The 17,019-nt window shown below is 56.5% G+C and overlaps 1 protein-coding gene across 17 annotated transcripts; it reads left to right on the forward strand.

Moving 5' to 3' along the window:
- Positions 1-207: 207 nt before the first annotated feature.
- Positions 208-16,821, forward strand: RNF44 (ring finger protein 44). Of its 17 annotated transcripts, XM_082456339.1 has the most exons (13): positions 311-449; positions 1,184-1,357; positions 2,557-2,623; positions 11,331-11,482; positions 11,691-11,880; positions 12,071-12,238; positions 12,643-12,819; positions 12,926-13,087; positions 13,170-13,294; positions 13,611-13,698; positions 13,787-13,908; positions 14,045-14,144; positions 15,732-16,821. In XM_082456339.1, exons 4-13 carry the CDS (start codon positions 11,376-11,378, stop codon positions 15,936-15,938), a joined length of 1,446 nt encoding a protein of 481 aa, XP_082312465.1. In that variant the 5' UTR covers positions 311-449; positions 1,184-1,357; positions 2,557-2,623; positions 11,331-11,375; the 3' UTR covers positions 15,939-16,821. The 17 variants fall into 17 exon arrangements, 15 of the variants coding, with proteins under 15 accessions (XP_082312470.1, XP_082312465.1, XP_082312467.1 ...); XM_082456341.1 differs by lacking the exon at positions 2,557-2,623; XR_014262039.1 differs by lacking the exons at positions 1,184-1,357; positions 2,557-2,623 and adding an exon at positions 14,348-15,186 and having other exon boundaries at positions 317-449; positions 15,732-15,869.
- The last annotated feature ends 198 nt before the right edge of the window (positions 16,822-17,019 follow it).

Consider the following 17,019-nt stretch of genomic DNA (forward strand, 5'->3'; position numbering starts at 1 on the left):
AACTGTCCGCGAAGGGAAGGTTCTTTGAACGACCACGGAGTCGTATTATATTTCCTATTTAGTCACTCGCCAAGGGCACACAGTAGTAAGGGGGCGGCTGGGAGGCCAGGCCCTGGACTCTTTGCCCTTGCGCGCCCTTTGCCGCCGGACACTGAGTGGGCGTGGCCGAAACACGCTCCTCCTCCTCCCACCCTCCGCTCCCGCGCGCTTGGTGCAGTCCAGGTACTTCCATACGCTCGCGGGAGGGAGGGTGAAGCTGCGTAGCCGGCGTGGACCTCGCGCGCGCCTGCGCGCGCCCGGGCGAAGAGGTTCGTGGACGGTTCCACTGCCTGGAGCCAGAGGGGGGGCCGCGGCAGGCGGCGCGAGCCGCAGCGGGACCGGGACCCCCGGCTGCAGCGGGAGCGACGCGCCGGCCTCCCGGTGGGGGTGGAGCCCCGCCGCGGCCCCAGGTAACGCCCGGCCTGGACCCTGCGCCGTGCGCCCCAGGCGCGGGGCCAGAGAGACGGAGCGATAGGGGGCGGCCGCGGGCTGGCAGTGTAGCACGGGGACTTCCAGCGAGGCCGCTGCCTGCGTCCGCAGGGCCGGAGCTCGCTGTCCCGGGACCCGGAGCCAGAGCTGCTCCGCCCGGTAGGTCTAAGAGCCCCAGTACGGGGAGCCCCTGGGAACTACGAGTCCCAGCGTGCCCTGCGCCCCACGCATGCCCCGATCGCAACCCCTGGCGAGTGTCGGCTTCGGCTGGGCCCCAGGCGTCCGGGACAGAGCTGCAGTCCTTTGGCCTCGTCACGGCTGTCCCAAACACTTTACCAGCGCTCCTTGTCCCAGCCGCTGGGGATCCAGAGCGACCCGAGCCCTGCCCTGGGGCGGCTGCGGGTCCGGGGAACACACCGCCGCGCGCCAGCGGCTTGGTTACTGCTTTGAGGGCGTAGGAAGGCGGGGGCTCCAGAGGGTCTGTGTCTTGTCCAAGGTCACACCTTCTGTTGCCTGAGGGCTATTAAGCCCGAGTCGAGATGGTGTCGGGGGCAGGAAGGCGACGTGGGTGTAGGAAGCTGGCCTTGGATGGAGGGAAAATGTGGAATCCGGCTGGTCTCATCTCTCCCTGGGTCTGCCAGGCACCCCCACTCTTACAGCCCCCGACTTTCATCACCGGATGATGTGGTGACGGTACCTGCTCCTTCCTCTGCAGACCCTGCGGGTTCCAGTGGTGAGAGCTACAGAGGGGAGGTAGTCAGAAAGGGGAGCCCCTCCCAACGCCCTACCCTCAAAGCTCACACATTCAAGCGCAGACCCAGACCCAGAAAGCCAGGCAGGTACCGCCGAAGATGCACACACAAGTGAGAGCCACTATTGACTCATTGAGGTAGGTATAATCACCCCCATTTTACACCTGGACAAACTGTGAGCCTCATAGAGGTAGTGACTTCCTCAAGGTCACCAAGCTGATAAAAGGCAGAGCCGGCGTCCAAGCCTCGGTGGGCTGGCTTCAGAGGCTCTGTATTTAACCATCAGTGTATGCCTGCCCCCTCAGTAGCCTATAGGAGATGAACAGCAGTGCTACACACATTAAGTGCTCAGTAAATGTCATCTATTGTTAGTGTTGTCATCATCCTGGTTTTACAGATGAGACTGAGGAAGAGTGAGACCACATAAGTGACCAAGTCTCAAAGCTGGAGCCAGAGTGCTGCAGCCCTGAACCCAGACCTGGGAACACCTTTACAGACACTCTGCCCTCCCCCATATGCACAAACAGCCTCTGCTTTTTAGGGGAGCCAAAGCTTGGGGCTCAGGTGTGTTCAGGCCTGCCCTGAGCGGAGAGGACTTGGCAGGGGGCCTGTCAACCCCCAGCCTGGAGTGTGAGGCTCAAGTCTGATGCCCTGGGGTAGCTGGGAGGTCTGTGTCCTGAGCTGGCTTTACCAGGCTGTATTGTGTGTCCCTGGATGGTCCCTCAATCTCTATGTTCTGCCAGCTCCACTTGGGAAGGCCCTGCATCTAGAGGAGAGTTTGAGGGGTCTTAGAAAAAAGGAGTGGAGTACTTTCTGATCCTGATGGAGGGAAGGAGGCAGCCAGCTGTCCAGGTCTTAGGTAGGCAGATGGAGCAGGAACCGATGACCCCGCCTTCTTCCTGCGTGCACAGAATCCCTCCCATCTCCTGCAGAGGAGGCCTGGGAGTGGAAGCTGGAATGTAGCATCCAGTACTTTGCACTCGAGGGACCAGGATTCAAATCCCTCTCTGCCACTCTTCCACTCTGGGATCTGGAGAGTCTCTTGCCCCAGGACATCTGTGCTTTTGATTATTGAGCAACACTTGGGGACCCTGTGTTGGCATTTGCGTTGTATGCAGCAAACTTAATGTTCGATTAAAATGTGATCCCAGGTTTGCCCCTTGATGGCTGTGTGACGGTGGGTGAATCATATCCTCTCTTGCCCAAGCTTCCTCATCTGTAAAATGGAGCAAACACTGGTACCTAGCTCTTAGGTCATTGGGAAGACCAATGAGATGATCAGGGTGGGACTTGCCCAGATCATGCAGAAGACTCTAGAACCCTGATTTCTCCACAGAACTTCGAGGCAAATGCCTGGGCAAGAGTGAGCCACCCCTACCTGGGCCACACTTCTGGGATCTGTGGTAAGGGGAGTCATTTCCTTAGCCACTTTCCTCATCTGTGTAAGATGAAAGTAACAGAACCTGCCTTCAAGGGGGTGGGGGTGGGGTGATAAGAATGGGGCACATAGTAGGTGTGCAGGCCGTGGGCCCACGTTGGGGTTCCACAGCATAAGACTTGTCAGTGAACCTGAGAGGAAAGTCCAGACTTCTGGCTTCTCTGGTAAATCTGGTAAAATTGAGCCTCCTTCCCTCTTGCTCCAGAGTGATTCTGCATGCACCCAGCAAGGTTTTTCAGAGGGAGAGGTGTTATTGGCCTCCGGTCCTGGGGGGAACCCAGAGGTCTGTGGGAATTTACTGAGGGCCTCCCAGGGGTGTAAACCAGAGGGTCATGCATGAGAGAACGCAGGGCAAGGATTTCCTGGCCCTGAAGCATCAGGGGCAAGGAAGGGCAATACAGAGTCCCTTCCTTGGGCATCCAGGGAAGTGTGAGCCAGGCCCTGCTGCGGGTAGGGAGAGCAGTCCCATGGAGATACCTTCTGCCATCCTGATGTGGTGTAATAATAGTCATGCTGTATATTGAAGAAGCCAGGAGATGGTCAGGAGAGGCTCCGAGGAGGCAGCCTTTGAGCTGAGCCCCAAAGGTTGAGCAGGGTTTGGCCAGAGGTGAGTAGGGGTGTTGAGGACATTTTAGACAGAGAATGGCACAGTCAGAGTCTTGGTGGCTTCAAAGGAGTAACTGGATTGTGGAGTAGTTACTGGAGTCGCTTTCTGAGGGTGGGGAGTGGTAAAGGATTTTCACATTGTGGCCTCGGGCAAGTCACTTCACCTCCTTGAGCCTCAGATCCTCACCCATAAAATGAGACTGGTTACCACTGTGGTGTCTGCCTCTCAGTAAAGGCTGGATGTCAGTGCACTTAAAAATGCTAGGTCCTCTTCCGCCAGGAGGAGATTCTTTATTTATTTATTTATTTTTGGCTGCGTTGGGTCTTCGCTGCTGCGCACGGGCTTTCTCTAGTTGTGGAGAGCGGGGGCTACTTTTCGTTGCGGTGCGTGGGCTTCTCGTTGCAGTGGCTTCTCGTTGCAGAGCACAGGCTCTAGGCGCGCCAGCTTCGGTAGTTGCGGCACGCGGGCTCAGTTGTTGTGGCGCACGGGCTGTAGAGCACAGGCTCAGTAGTTGTGGCACACAGGCTTCGTTGCTCCACGGCATGTGGGATCTTCCCGGACCAGGGCTCGAACCCGTGTCCCCTGCTTTGGCAGGCAGATTCTTAACCACTGTGCCACCAGGGAAACCCAGGAGGAGATTATTGACTGAGACACGAAGCAATCATGACAGGGTTGTGTGCAAATTAAATGGCATGAAGTGAAGGTCAGGGTGCATTTAGGCCTGAGTTCAGAGACAGAGGAGTTCAGTACAAGCTAGAGACTTCACAGCTTCCTATAAGAGGTGAGATGGGAGCAGAGCCTCAAGGGACAGAGAAGAGGGATGGATTGGTAGAAAGGAAGAGAGAGGGCATCTCAGGCAGGGAAGGCCAGAGGGAGCACTGCCATGGTCGTGGGGGAGAGGCTGGGGAGAGGTGAGCCTGAAAAGTTTGGTAGGGGAAGCTTGTCTTGTTAAGCACAGCCCTGAAAGCCAGGCATTAGGGAGCCATTGCAGGTTCTATCCCTACACAGGCAAGCAGGGGGTGGTCTTAACAATGTAGGCACTTTGAATGTGGGAAGGATTTTCTGATTGCTTTTACAGAGTGAGAAAAATAAAAGGTTGGAAGGGACTTAGGAGAAGGGAGAGTTGCTGATAAGGAGATGGTTAGAGAAAGGCATCCCCATTTATTCTCATGCACACATAGTTTAACTATGATGGATAGAGTTTGGCATTCCAGGTAACATCTGTAGCACTGCATCATGAATTTGATCTTCTGTCCTTAGAGATATGCAAACAGCGAGTGGGTACCATTTTCAGTCATTGTGTTGCTGGCTGCCATCCACAGTGTGGTGTCAGATTGTTGCTGGTCTAAACAACACTTGGATAAGCATATCTGTTCCCCAACTTCCTTCTGGATTGTTTCCACTGGATACCCTTCCCAAAGGGGGATTTCTGACTCTAAAGGAACACAAGTTTTTTATGGCTTAAAATATTTAAAACATACTCTTTCACAGTAATTTTCTTTAGAATTTTCAGTAGGTTATACTGTATAGAGTTTTTTTTGTTTTGTTTTGTTTTTAAGGAGCAAATGTACAAAAGCATATACAATGAAAAGTCTATCCTGACCCAGTGCTCTCCTCCAGTTCCCCCTGAGGACAGTTATTAATCAGTTTCCTGTATATCCTTCCAGAAATATTCTATATACAGATACTGTATATATCCAATTTTTAAAAACATTGATACTGTTACACTGTTCAGTATCTTTCAGTTTTTAAATATGGGATTATGAAATATACCAAAGAAGCACAGAAAATCACACACACACCCCCAGCAACCCCACCACACAGGCTTAACAAATGTTTAACATTTTGTGCTGGTATCTTGTTTAGGGCTGTGCTGGAGGTAGCCCTATGTCAGTGCAGCTGCATACAGAGGAGTCCAGTTATTGATTATATGCATAATTTATTTGGCCTGTTCCCAGCTCCCAGCTTTTTTTTTTTTTTTGCTATCGATGTAGAGATAATACCCCACTTTGTATAATGTCTGCCTGGGGAGGCATCGAGGCAAAGGGGAACGACGCTCGGCTTTGGCTTGGGTTCAGGTATCTGCTCGGCCACTCTTCCTCACTGTGTAACCTGGGGTGAATGACACCCCTCTTGATTCTCTCTACCCATCTGTAAAATGGGCAGGTTGTAGTAATCCGTCTCATAATTGCTAGGAGGAGTACAGTAGAAAACTAAAGACTTAATTGGGTTTAGTTCCCCAATTCCCCCTAAGCAGGGAGCTCTCCGAGGCCTCGCCTAGAGCAATTAGAGCGCGGGACGGCTGCTGCTCCAGCTTCAAACTGTTCCCCGCCCTTTTCCCTGGCCACGCTGGGGGCGGGGTGGTTAAATGTCTCTGTGACGTCAACGCGAGCCGGGCCAATCCTCCTTCCCGACAAGCGTTCGCTTATTTGCATGGGTTGCCCATTATTGGTTCGTTGGGCCATCCAGCCCCTCCCAACTTTTTAAAGCCACCGCGCAGTATAAACAAGGAGATGCGAGGCGGCCAGGCCATGATGTCATTGCGGCGCAGTAGCTTTCGGGGCTGACGTCATCTCCGGGGAGGTTGCCGGCCCAGGGCTGTTAGAGCCTTCCTAACCACTCGGACTGGCTTAAGAGCCGCTCCTGCCCCTTCGAAGTTCAGGTCCATTGCATTTGTGTCCCAGGCGCCGTCCCGAGGAGGGGACCATGACACAGTAAGTCCTGGCTGCGGCTCTCCCGGCGGGACCCACTTCTCTGGCGGGGAAACTGAGCCTCAGAAGCATGAGTGATTCGTGAGTTTGCATAGCAAGTTAGAGTTACAGCCAATTTGTGTTGCTTACCGCGGGGTCTCCCATCTTTAGGTCAGACCATGTGGCCCCGCCCCTTTTCTGTGATGGCTGCGGGCACTTTAAGTGAGGAGGTGGGGGCGAGAAGGGGGTTTAAGAAAAAAAAATCTGCCTTCCAAGATGGCGGCCCATAATCACGTGCCGAGTCTCGGCGAATGATTGGCTCTTGGCGCCCCCGGGGGCGGAACTCTTAGCAAGGGGCGGGACCCTCGCGGGGAGCAGCCGGCTACTGTTTGCCGGAACCTCCCGGCGCGCCCCCGCGAGCCCCCCTCCCTCCCGGTGCGCGAGCCCGCCGCTTCGAATGTTGTGAATCAAATGTGGGGTTTGTTACATTCCGCTGCCGCCGCGGACAGTTCTTAAAGGGCCAGCCGCCGGCAGCTGCGCAAACCCGGCCGCGTCCTGCGCCGCCTCCCGCTCCCCGAGGGCCTGGGCCGAGAGACTGACCGCGTGTGGGCCTCGCGAGGCAGACGCCCGGCGGACGGACAACAAAGAAAGAGGGCCCCGGAAGAGCCGGACTGCCCCCGGACCGGGGGGGGTGGGGAAGGGAGCACATTGTTCCTCAGGGCGGGGGCTCTTAAAGGGTCCAGGCAGCACACTCCCAGCCCCCCGACCCCTGCCCAGCTTGGCCGTCCTAGATCGGGAACAAAGGAGTCAACGTGTGGCCAGGCGGCCGAAGGTGAGTCGGGGCCAGAGCCCCCAACTCCCGATTTCCGCATCCATGGAATTCCTGCCCCCTTTCCCCTGGGACTGGGGGCTGTGATCTAGCTGGCTCTGCAGGAGTTAATTACGGGCAGTCCGTAGGGGGGACGGCGAGGCCTCTAGAATCCGGGACCCCTCCCCACCCCCAGCGCCCCCCAAGGCCAGGCCGAGTCTCCCTTCTCCAGAGGCAGAGCGCTGCGGTTGGAGAGGAAGGAGCCGCCCCCTCCCCCTGCCGCCGCCACTTCCTTTGTTGTTGCTTTTGTCTCACGCCGAGCACATGGTCCGGGATCCTCGGCTCTTAAAGTCACAGCGCTCTGGCCCCGACGCCGCAGTATGGCCTCCAGCCCCCGATGTCCCTCCGAGCCCGGCACAAAGGAATGAGAGGGGGACGAGGGAGGCCCCTCTCTGGGCGAGTATCTGTACCACGTCCTCCCCACCCCCGTCCCCAGTCCCAGGGAGGGATGGCTGAGGAAGCTCCCCGAACCCCGCAACCTGCTCCTGGCCCACACTGAGGAGGGGCCTGCTCCTCAGGGACACTGGTTTCCTCCCCCAGTAATGTGACTACCTGGTTTTTTGCGTCTTGCCTCTTGTGGCTTTATTTGGGAGCTCTGGGAAGGAGAGATTTCCACTCCCATTTTACAGTTGTGGCAACTGAGGCTCACAGAAGGGAGGATTTCCTTGACCAAGGTCACCCAGGGAGTCTGGGCTGGCCAACAACTCTTAGCTCGCAGCCTGGTGGTCCTGCTCTCATCTGCCTCCAGGCCCCACAGTTGGGGAGCTCTGCTTGCCCACCAGTCAGTGCTGGGACCAGCCCGCCTCTTTTTTGAGGGGTGGGAGGGGGGGCTTCTCAGCTGGCCTGAGTCTGCTCTTGTTCTCAGGGCCTGACTTGGCTTATCTGCAAAACAGTCCCTGTACCTGCAAACAGCCCCCAGGCCCAAATGATATGTCAGGGTCTCCCTAGACCAGGATGGGGATAGGAAGTAGGGAGTTGGCTGCCTCCTGGGGGAGGGGGTGGATGCAAGGTGCAGTCCCTGCTTTTGGGCAAGATTGGATTTAGGGACCCTCAAGACCCTTTTACGGAGACCTCACTGAGAGCCCAGCGCAGAGGAGGTGTGGTGAAAAGCAGAGCAGTTAGGTGGTGGCCTTGTTGTTTGACCTTGAGCAAGTTGCTGCTCCAGCTCTGGGCCTTACTTGCTTCTTTCCACAATAGGTCTAGTCAGGATGCCTGAAAGAGAAAGCTCTCCTGATCTCCTTTAGGGCCTGCAGTAGAGAATTGGCATTAGGTAATTCTTGAGGTTACTGATGGTAATGAGAGTCAGGGGTTGAGGAAATCTGGGCCTAGGGGGCCAGCCAGGACTAATTCTGTCCCTCTTTGGCTTTGTGGTCTGCAGCAAGTTACTTCCTTTCTCCTGGTATCAGTTTCCTCAACTGTGAAGTGGGTGAGTTCCCCATGGGCCATCTCTGTCTCCAGTCAAGAACCAGGGTCCCCTCCCTTGCCAGCTGGGAGGGGATATTCCCTGAGGGAGGCATGTTTCCCAGCTGCCTCCTGCAGAGCTTAAAGTAGCATCTTTAAGCTGCTTTGGGGGTGGGAGTGAAGGTCAGCCTGTGGTATTTTCTGATAGTGATCATTCACACCTAAGCTTTACAAATCACTGCAGCGGCCTTTGAGCAGTCCTGGGAGGCGATTATTGGGCTATTCCCATTTTACAGATGAATAAACTGAGGCTCAGAGAGTGGAGGCGATGTGCCCAATCCTCAGCCAAGACTCTGGCCAGAAGTCAGGGTATTGTGTGTAAGAATGCAAGGGACAACACTGTCATCTTTGGCACCATCAGCCACAGCTAGAGGCCTTCTGTTTGGTGGTTGGGTTTCTCAGCTTCTTGCCACTTCCTTTCCTGAGGTGTGGGTGTGCTTGAAGAGGCTGGCCAGAGCAGATTCCCATGGGCCTAGGCCTCTGTGATTCTGCACCCCTGAGCCGTGACACTGCCCGGACTTCAGCAAGACAGCCTGGCACAAGAGGAGCAGTTGAGGCCACTGCCATGTCCCAGTGCACTCAACTCCAACTGACTGGCCTTGGACCTCACTTCTCTGAGCCTCAGCATGCCTACTTCTGAGGGTTGCTATGAGGACTTATTAGGATGGCACATGGGAAGTATTGTAGTTCTTGTTAATACTCCTCATAGGCAGGACTGTGGGCTCCCAGGATCTCTGAGGTCAGTTAGAACAGAGGTTCTCAAACACCTGCTTGTGCTGTAGAAACTGCTGGGGAATTTAGTAGAAATCTAGGTGCCCTTGTTCCCCAACCCTCCAAAGATTCTGATCCAAAAATCTTGGGTGGGTCAGGAGTCTGTTGTTTCAGTTATTTAGGGGTTTCCTCTGAGTCTCTCTTGGCCTTTGTTTGCTCGGCTGGATTATCAGCAGGAATCAGGGAGGCTGTGTGTGTACACATGAGTGTAAGGATATGCACTTGGCCCACGCTGGGGGCTCACGACCCCAGTCACCTGTGGTGGGCAGGCAAGGAATGGGCCTGGCGTGGCCTGGAGAGAAAACTCATGCCCAGAGTGAGGTGGGTCAAGCAGAAATGAGGGCCCAGTGGGACCAGATTTTCTGCTTCCTTCCTCCCCCCTCACACACAACACACTGAAAGGACAGATTTTTTTATGTCCCAGTTTTTAATCATTGGCACTAACTTCACTGCTGCCAGACATGGCCTTAGACCTATGTAATTGGCTCTCCAGTGTGCATTTACCACATCAGGCCTGCCCTGTGCTGGACACAAGCTGGTCACTGGGCCCTGCCTGTGGGCCCTGCCTGCCCCTCTGCCAAGTGCTGGAGCCCAGGTTGGGCGGGAGAAATGTGAATTTCAGCTCTACTGTGGCTGTGGCCTTGGCCCTGTGCTGTCTTATGAAGTGGAGAAGAGCCTCCCTTTCAGGCTCATTTTGAAAGTCAGGGCCCATGCACGTAAAGCCCAGCACAGAGGAAAGGAACAAGGTGTTGAGGGGACAGTACACCGGTTCCCTAGCTGTGTTAGCAGGGAGGCGACACTTAAAGCTGGGTATGAAGGAAGCATAGGAGTTTTGTTAGATGGTGGCAGGGTTCCCTGTGGCAGGAACAACCAAAGGCTGGTCCTGTTGGATGCGCCCTTCAGCGTTGCAGGGCCTGACAGGTTCCAGAGTTTTCCCTGCCAGGGCCTCATTCCAACCTCCGGAGTTAATGAATGGTCCCCCCAACTTCCCCCACCTGGACCCTAGCTCCTGCCCCGCCCCATTCTCACTCAACTTCCTCCCTTAGGTTTAGGTTCTTGCTTCCTCTTTTTTCTCAGCAAGCCCCACCTCCCACTTGGGGGCTGTGTTGGGTCAGGTTTGCACGCACTCCCCCCACACACAAAGGGCCTGGCTACACGCCAGACCCACCAGTTCACCAGAGGTTGACTTCCTTCATCGCGTCCTGCCAGAACCCTTGGGCTGGACCCCTTCAGCATCAGTGTGCAGCAAGAGGCTGGTAGTCAGCCCACCTCCCAGCTTTGACACTTATTGTGAGGCCTTGGGCAAGTCCTTTTGTCTCTGAGCCTCAGTTTTCTCTTCTGCAAAATGAAGCTAACAATACCTTACTTGAAGAGTAGGTGAAGTCCCATTTGAGTAGGCACTGTGGGAAGAGATTATGGAAAGAATGTATACAGTCGACCCTCTCTATCCATGGGTTCCACATCCATGGATGTAACCAATTGCAGATTTAAAATACTTAGGGAAAAAAATTCCATAAAGTTGCAAAAAGCAAAACTTGAATTTGTCACTTACATAGCATTTACATCATATTTATATAGCATTTACATTGTATTAGGTATCATAAGTAATGTAGAAATGATTTAAAGTCCATGGGAGGATGTGTGTAGATTATATGCAAAGATTATACCATTTTATATAAGGGACTTAAACATCCTCGGATTTTGGTATCGTGGGGGTCCTGGAACCAATCCCTCGTGGATACTGAGGAACGACTGTACTGACTTGTCTTGGACTGGGAACCCCGAGGGCAAGAACCAAGTCAGAACGTCTCACCTGTTACCAGTGGAAGGAGAACTAGGCCCCAGGCCTGTCTGCAATCCATCTTGAGCCAACCAGACAGACGGGAGGACGCTGGAGTCCCCTCAGGAGCCCCAGTTACCTAGAGGTCAGAGTTGTAGATCCCCACGCCAGGACAGGGTTTCCTGGAGACCCCACCCTGAGGGAGCCTTACCAGAGCCCCCTGGCCTGAAAGCATGCTGGCCAGTCCTCTGAACTTACCCTGAGGTGGACCCTGATCTCATTTCACAGAGCAGGAAACTAAGGCCTGGACTCCCTGCAGGCCAAACCTGAACCCTAGTACCAGAGCGCAGCGCTGCCTGGGGAGCCCAGGGTGTGGTGGGCATCAGTGGCCTCTGGAACCAGGCTGCAGAGGTTTGATTCTGTCTCCCCGACCCCTAATGGAGCAAGGGACTGGACTTCTCTGTACCTTAGTTCCTTTGTTGGTTTGCTTCCTAGGGTTGTGAGCCCTGGCCCAGCCCCTCCACCCCTCTGCCTCCCCTGATGCAGCCATGGGCTCTGGCAGTGACTAGGTGGCCGCCCTCTGCCCCTGTGGGTCAGCGACGATTCTCTGCAGGACCCAGCAGCAGCCCAGGCCAGCTCTGGGGAAGGTAGGAGGGAACCTCCCAGTCCTGTGGAGCCCGGAGCCCCTGGTACTGGAGCTGTCAGCCTGGGCTGGGGCACAGGGGCCAGGGGTGGTAGGGCACAGGGCCCTGAGCTGTCTTCCTTCCCCAGTGGGTAGTGACCTTGGCTTCTCTCCATGCTCTGTGAATGAGCGGCCCCCGTCAGTGCTACTGGGGCTTCCTCTCTGTGGTGCAGCCCTGGCCGTGAGGGCCCCCTGGCCAGCCCACCTACCCAGGATGAGCGCTTACCCTCCCAGCAGCCGCCGACCCGACCAGCATACCTCCCCGTAGAGGAGCGCCGAGCCTCGGCTCCTGCCGGCGGGAGCCCCCGAATGCTGCACCCAACCTCCCAGCAGAGCCCGTTCATGGTTGATCTCCACGAGCAGGTAAGCGGAACGCCCCCCCATGCCCACGCCCACGCCCCGCTGCCCCTGGCCTCTGGCGAGCCAGTCTGGGGAGCAGAGGAAGCAAGCCCTGACTTCACCTTCACCAGAGCTGGCCCGGCAGGACTTTCCTTTTCACCTGGGGGCAGCCGAGTGGCCTCCCTACAGTTCCTGGGTCTCTCTCCTCCTGCAGGTGCACCAGGGACCTATCCCTCTGTCCTACACAGTCACCACAGTGACGACCCAAGGCTTCCCCTTGCCTACAGGCCAACACATCCCTGGCTGCAGCACCCAGCAGCTCCCAGCATGCTCCGTGATGTTCAGCGGGCAGCACTATCCCCTCTGCTGCCTCCCGCCCCCGGTGAGTGAGCGCCTGGGCCTCCTGCCCCACCCCCAGCTGAAGGCCCCAGGCACAGGCCAGTGTCAGAACTGAGCTGAGCTTACAGCGCCCATCCAGGCTGTCAGTGTCTGCTCGGCTCCAGGCCACAGCCCCGTCCAGAACGGTGTACGTGTGTTCACGTCCAGTGGGAGAGCACTTCAGAGTTCAGGGACCTCCCTGCTCCCAGTGCCTGCTTTATGGTTTGGAGTGGTAACTGTGGGCCTTAAGAGCAAAACATCCTGCCTGGGAGGTCTAGGCCAGGTATGGATGGTCCAGAGGCCTTTGATTGGGACCGCTCGCTGGGTGGAATGGCCCCTGGCCCAGCCACAAGCAGACCCAGCCCAGAGCCCAGAAGAACATTCTCCAGCCTCTGCCCTCTTTCTCAGCAGCTGATCCAGGCGTGTACCATGCAGCAGCTCCCTGTGCCCTATCAGGCCTACCCCCACCTTATCTCCAGTGACCACTATATCCTGCACCCTCCACCGCCAGCCCCACACCCCCAGCCCGCTCATATGGCGCCTCTTGGGCAGTTTGTGTCGCTGCAGACCCAGCACCCACGTATGGTGAGTCTGAGCGATGGGTCTGATGCTAGAGGGGATGGCAAGTGGGGCAGGGAAGTGGGAGCTTCCCTTGTCACTGACTCTGCTGACCCACCTCTGCTTCTTCCAGCCCCTGCAGCGCCTTGACAGTGACGTGGACCTGCGGGGGGATCAGCACCCCCTGGGGAGCTTCACCTACTCCACCTCTGCCCCGGGCCCAACTCTGTCCCCGTCCGTGCCCCTGCACTACCTGCCCCACGATACCCTGCACCAGGAGCTGTCCTTTGGTGTGGTAAGTGCCACCCCCCACCCAGGATCTAGGGTGACCGGGAGACAGGCCTGTGGCTGACGTGCACCTGGCCCCCCTCTCGCAGCCATATTCCCACATGATGCCCCGGAGACTGAGCACCCAGAGATACCGCCTGCAACAGCCGCTCCCGCCACCACCCCCGCCGCCTCCGCCACCACCATACTACCCCAGCTTCCTGCCCTACTTCCTGTAAGTACCTGCACATCTGCCCCAGAGCTGTGGCGCCCTGTTCTTCTGGGGCCTCTAGTGGTTAGACCCAAACACAGCCCCGTGGGGCCCCGGGGCCTCTCGAGCCACCTAGCATCCCCGCCAAACCATACATGCACACTCACGCTCACCAGCTGGGCTCCCTGCCCTACTGCGGCATCTTGGGACAGACACTGGGGTCCCTGGTGTGAACAGTGCAGAGTTCTGGGCTTTGTTTCGTGGCGGGAGTCGGGAGCAGCTCTGCGCCCCTTATGCCTACTGACCTTGACCCCGGGCCCGCGTACCTATCTCCCCCTAGCTCGATGCTGCCAATGTCACCAACAGCAATGGGGCCCACCATCAGCCTGGATCTTGATGTGGATGACGTGGAGATGGAGAACTATGAGGTCCCGTGGAGCCCTGTCCTGGGAGGTGGGGGCTTGGGGGACTTCCAGCCCTGGCTGCCACTGACCCTCCCCTCCTGCACATGTCCAGGCCCTCCTGAACCTGGCAGAGCGGCTGGGAGATGCCAAGCCTCGCGGCCTCACCAAAGCGGACATCGAGCAACTTCCATCGTACCGCTTTCATCCCGACAGCCACCAGTCAGAGCAGACGCTGTGAGTGCCCTGCGCCCCCTCCTGCCTCTGTGTGAGCACAGATGGGTTGCGGTCTTCCCAGGGTAGGGCTTCGTGCTCTGCCGCGAACCTGCCCTCGCCCTCAGTGTGCGGGTGACGCTCTGTGCCCTCCTCCCAGGTGTGTCGTCTGCTTCAGCGACTTCGAGGCACGGCAGCTGCTCCGGGTCCTCCCCTGCAACCACGAGTTCCACACCAAGTGTGTTGACAAGTGGTTGAAGGTAACGTAGCCACGCCCGCTCCCAGGTGTTCCTGGTGTGGTGAGGGAGGGGGGTGGACTGGAGGGCTTCCCTTCGTGTCCTCTTCAGCATCCAGAAGTTCCGGCTCCACTCAGGGAGCCAGGTCCCCACCAGGCAGCGAAACAGCCCCGGATGGGATGGGAGTCCGGTGAGAGTGGAGCCTGATGTGTGGCTGCTCCCCCCAGGCCAACCGGACGTGTCCCATTTGTCGGGCTGACGCTTCCGAGGTGCCCAGGGAGGCTGAGTGAGGTCCACAGCCACCCAGGAGAACCCTGCCCAAAGCTCTGGAAACTCCGGGGGCCCGGGAAGGCCAGGGAGGGCGTGGCCCAGGCCTGCCCTGCCATTCCTGCCTGCATCTCCAGAGCTGGTGCCAGGGTCAGCCCGAGAGAAGCCCCTGCAATAAGCCCTTGCATTTGCCAAGCTCCAAAGACTCCCTCCCCATTTGCCCACCAGTCTAAAAGACGCCTGCCAGGGAGTGGCCTGAGAGTCCCTAACTCAGTCTTTCTCCTGTTTGCCCTCGGGTCTGTCTCCTTTCCCTGCCGGCACTGGGAGCCAGGGGTTCATCCCCCTCGTGTGGCTGGTGGAGATCCTTGGCCCCGGGATGGGCAAAGGGGGTGCTGTCCTGGGTCGCCTGGTCTCTTGCACTGAAGTGGTGTGGTCTCTGCTCAGGTGGCACTGACAGCCGTGGCCAGATGGTGGCAGGAGGCCAGTGGGTTCTCCTGCCTTGACCCCAGACAGACTCAGGCAGCCAGCCCCACCCAGGTTGCTGTGGGGTGGGGCTGGCTCCCTAGAGCACCATAACCTCGGGCACAACATTCCTGCCCCAAGCCCAGGCTGGAGGGCATCAGAGCCAACCTCCCGAGCAGGTGGGAGGCAGGCCCTGACCCAGGGCGGCATGTATCCTGAGGGGGCCTGGACCAGGCCAGGGAGAGTGATTTCCTGTGTTGCAGGTGGCCCCCTCTGCCTGGCGGTGACAGGGCCCAGACCCATGCCCGATCTCCCCTCTCTGTCGTTTTGCATGAACGTGAGGAGCAGCAGTTTTTGTTTATTCATTTGGCCCGAAATCGCGTGTAGGATTTGAGGGTGTGGATTTTTTTAAACAATTTATTTTCTTTTGGTTTAATGGGGGGGTGTATAGGGACCAACCAGGACCAAGTGCCCAGGGGCAGGGAATGGTCTGGTGGTGCCGCCTGGTCTGCATGCATGTGCGCGGCTGGGGCGGGGCCGGGCGGCTGTCGGTCATGGGTGGGGTTTGAGGGGGGCGGGGGGGGGTCTGTGCTCAGCTGATAACTGCCATGCACTGTACTGCACACGTCCCCAGAGCCTACCGGGACCGTACGCTTTTCAGGGCATTTCTCCCTCTCTAGCCAGGGCCTGTCTCCCACCTGCCTGGGCGTGTCTCCTCCAGGGAAGTCCCAGGAGGACAGGGTCCAAGGAGGGTGTGGACCCCGCCTCCAGGGGCCCCCTCCCAGCCTGAGCCCTGCCCTCCAAGACCTGGAGGAGCCCCCGGAGGGTCTGGCCAAGCTCCCTACCCTCGCCCACCCAGGTCCCATTCCGTTTCTTCCTCAGCCCCCGCTGGGGTTGCTGCCCCGAACGAACCGCGTGTGGGGCCGGCACATCCTAGCAGGCAGCCCCTGGCGCCTGCTGCCTCAGGGATGCTCCAACCACCCTCGTTCTCCCGCAGCGGCCCTGGCCCCCCGCCTCCCCGCAGCCCGCCGTGGGGCCCCATCAGCCTGGCCCCACCCCATGGAGAACCCAGAGTCTTACTGTATATAACTCCAGGTGACATTTCTATATTTATAGCAGTGTTGAAACCCCACCTGTTTTACACAGAGAACTACCCTCTCCGACCCCCTCCCTTCCCCACCCCCCAAAAAAAAGGTTTTCGAAACCCTTAACGGTTCCTGGGGCAGGCGGAAACAGGCTCACGGATGGTGTGTTGACTGCAGCAGTGATTCCAACGAGCAGCTATTGGGGGGGAAACACAACATTAAAAAAAAAAAAGTTACAAAAAAAAGATTTATAAAACAATTATTTAGGATGTTTGTGATTTGCCGACCTTGCTATAGATGCCATGTTACCAATGATTTCCTGTGGTGGGGGCTTGTCATTGTTTACTCTTTTATTTACCAACTTCTGGCCTAGGCATGACAGTGGGTGCCGTCCCCCAGCCCTGGCTGGGCCCAGCGCCTGTGTTCTGTGTTAGAAAGAAAGGTCTTTTATATATACATATATATATATATATATACATATATATATATGTGTATATATATATAATTACATATATATATATAAATATATGTAATTTGGGGAGCCCTGTTCCTTGCACATTTTACAGTTACCTCATTTTTCCCATGTATGTATTTGAGAAAATGCTAATATATAGAGAAAAAAATGGTTCTTAAAGCTTAAATGTGTGGTTTTCTCCATTCCATTGGATTCACATTGGTTTGTAGCATTTAACATAACTAGTATGTTGTATTATATATGTGTATACTGATTGAAATTTTTAACAGATTTGTACTTTTTTTAAAATGAAACTTGCTAGTTCTGCTTGACCAAGTAGTGCAATCATTATTTTTTTTAATATTGTTGCTGATTTCAGAGGGATATTCACTAATAATAAATGTATGATGTATATCGAGTACTGCCCAAGCTGCCTTTGGCTGCCTGTGTTCTCGTCCTTTTGATGGGAAGTGCGGGTGGGGGTGTCGGTCTGAGAGTGGGTAGGGGACAGGGATGAGGGGGCCAGAAAAGATTGTTCTTCGCTGTGGAATCTTGGGGGAAATGATACCTCCTGATGGAGAGGGATCTACGGGGCCAGTTAAGTGACAACTTGCTCCGGGCCAGACTGCTT

Source organism: Balaenoptera physalus (genome assembly GCF_965194825.1).
Source record: "Balaenoptera physalus genome assembly, chromosome: 3".
NCBI lineage: Eukaryota > Metazoa > Chordata > Mammalia > Artiodactyla > Balaenopteridae > Balaenoptera > Balaenoptera physalus.

What these genes read in the sequence shown, in the direction of transcription:
- RNF44 (XM_082456344.1), top strand. Translation starts at nt 11,376, where the DNA reads ATGCAGCCATGGGCTCTGGCAGTGACTAGGTGGCCGCCCTCTGCCCCT. An exon ending in AGGAGCTGTCCTTTGGTGTG is followed by an intron (nt 13,088 to 13,169) that starts GTAAGTGCCACC and finishes CCCCTCTCGCAG; the next exon opens with CCATATTCCCACATGATGCC. An exon ending in CACCAGTCAGAGCAGACGCT is followed by an intron (nt 13,909 to 14,044) that starts GTGAGTGCCCTG and finishes CCCTCCTCCCAG; the next exon opens with GTGTGTCGTCTGCTTCAGCG.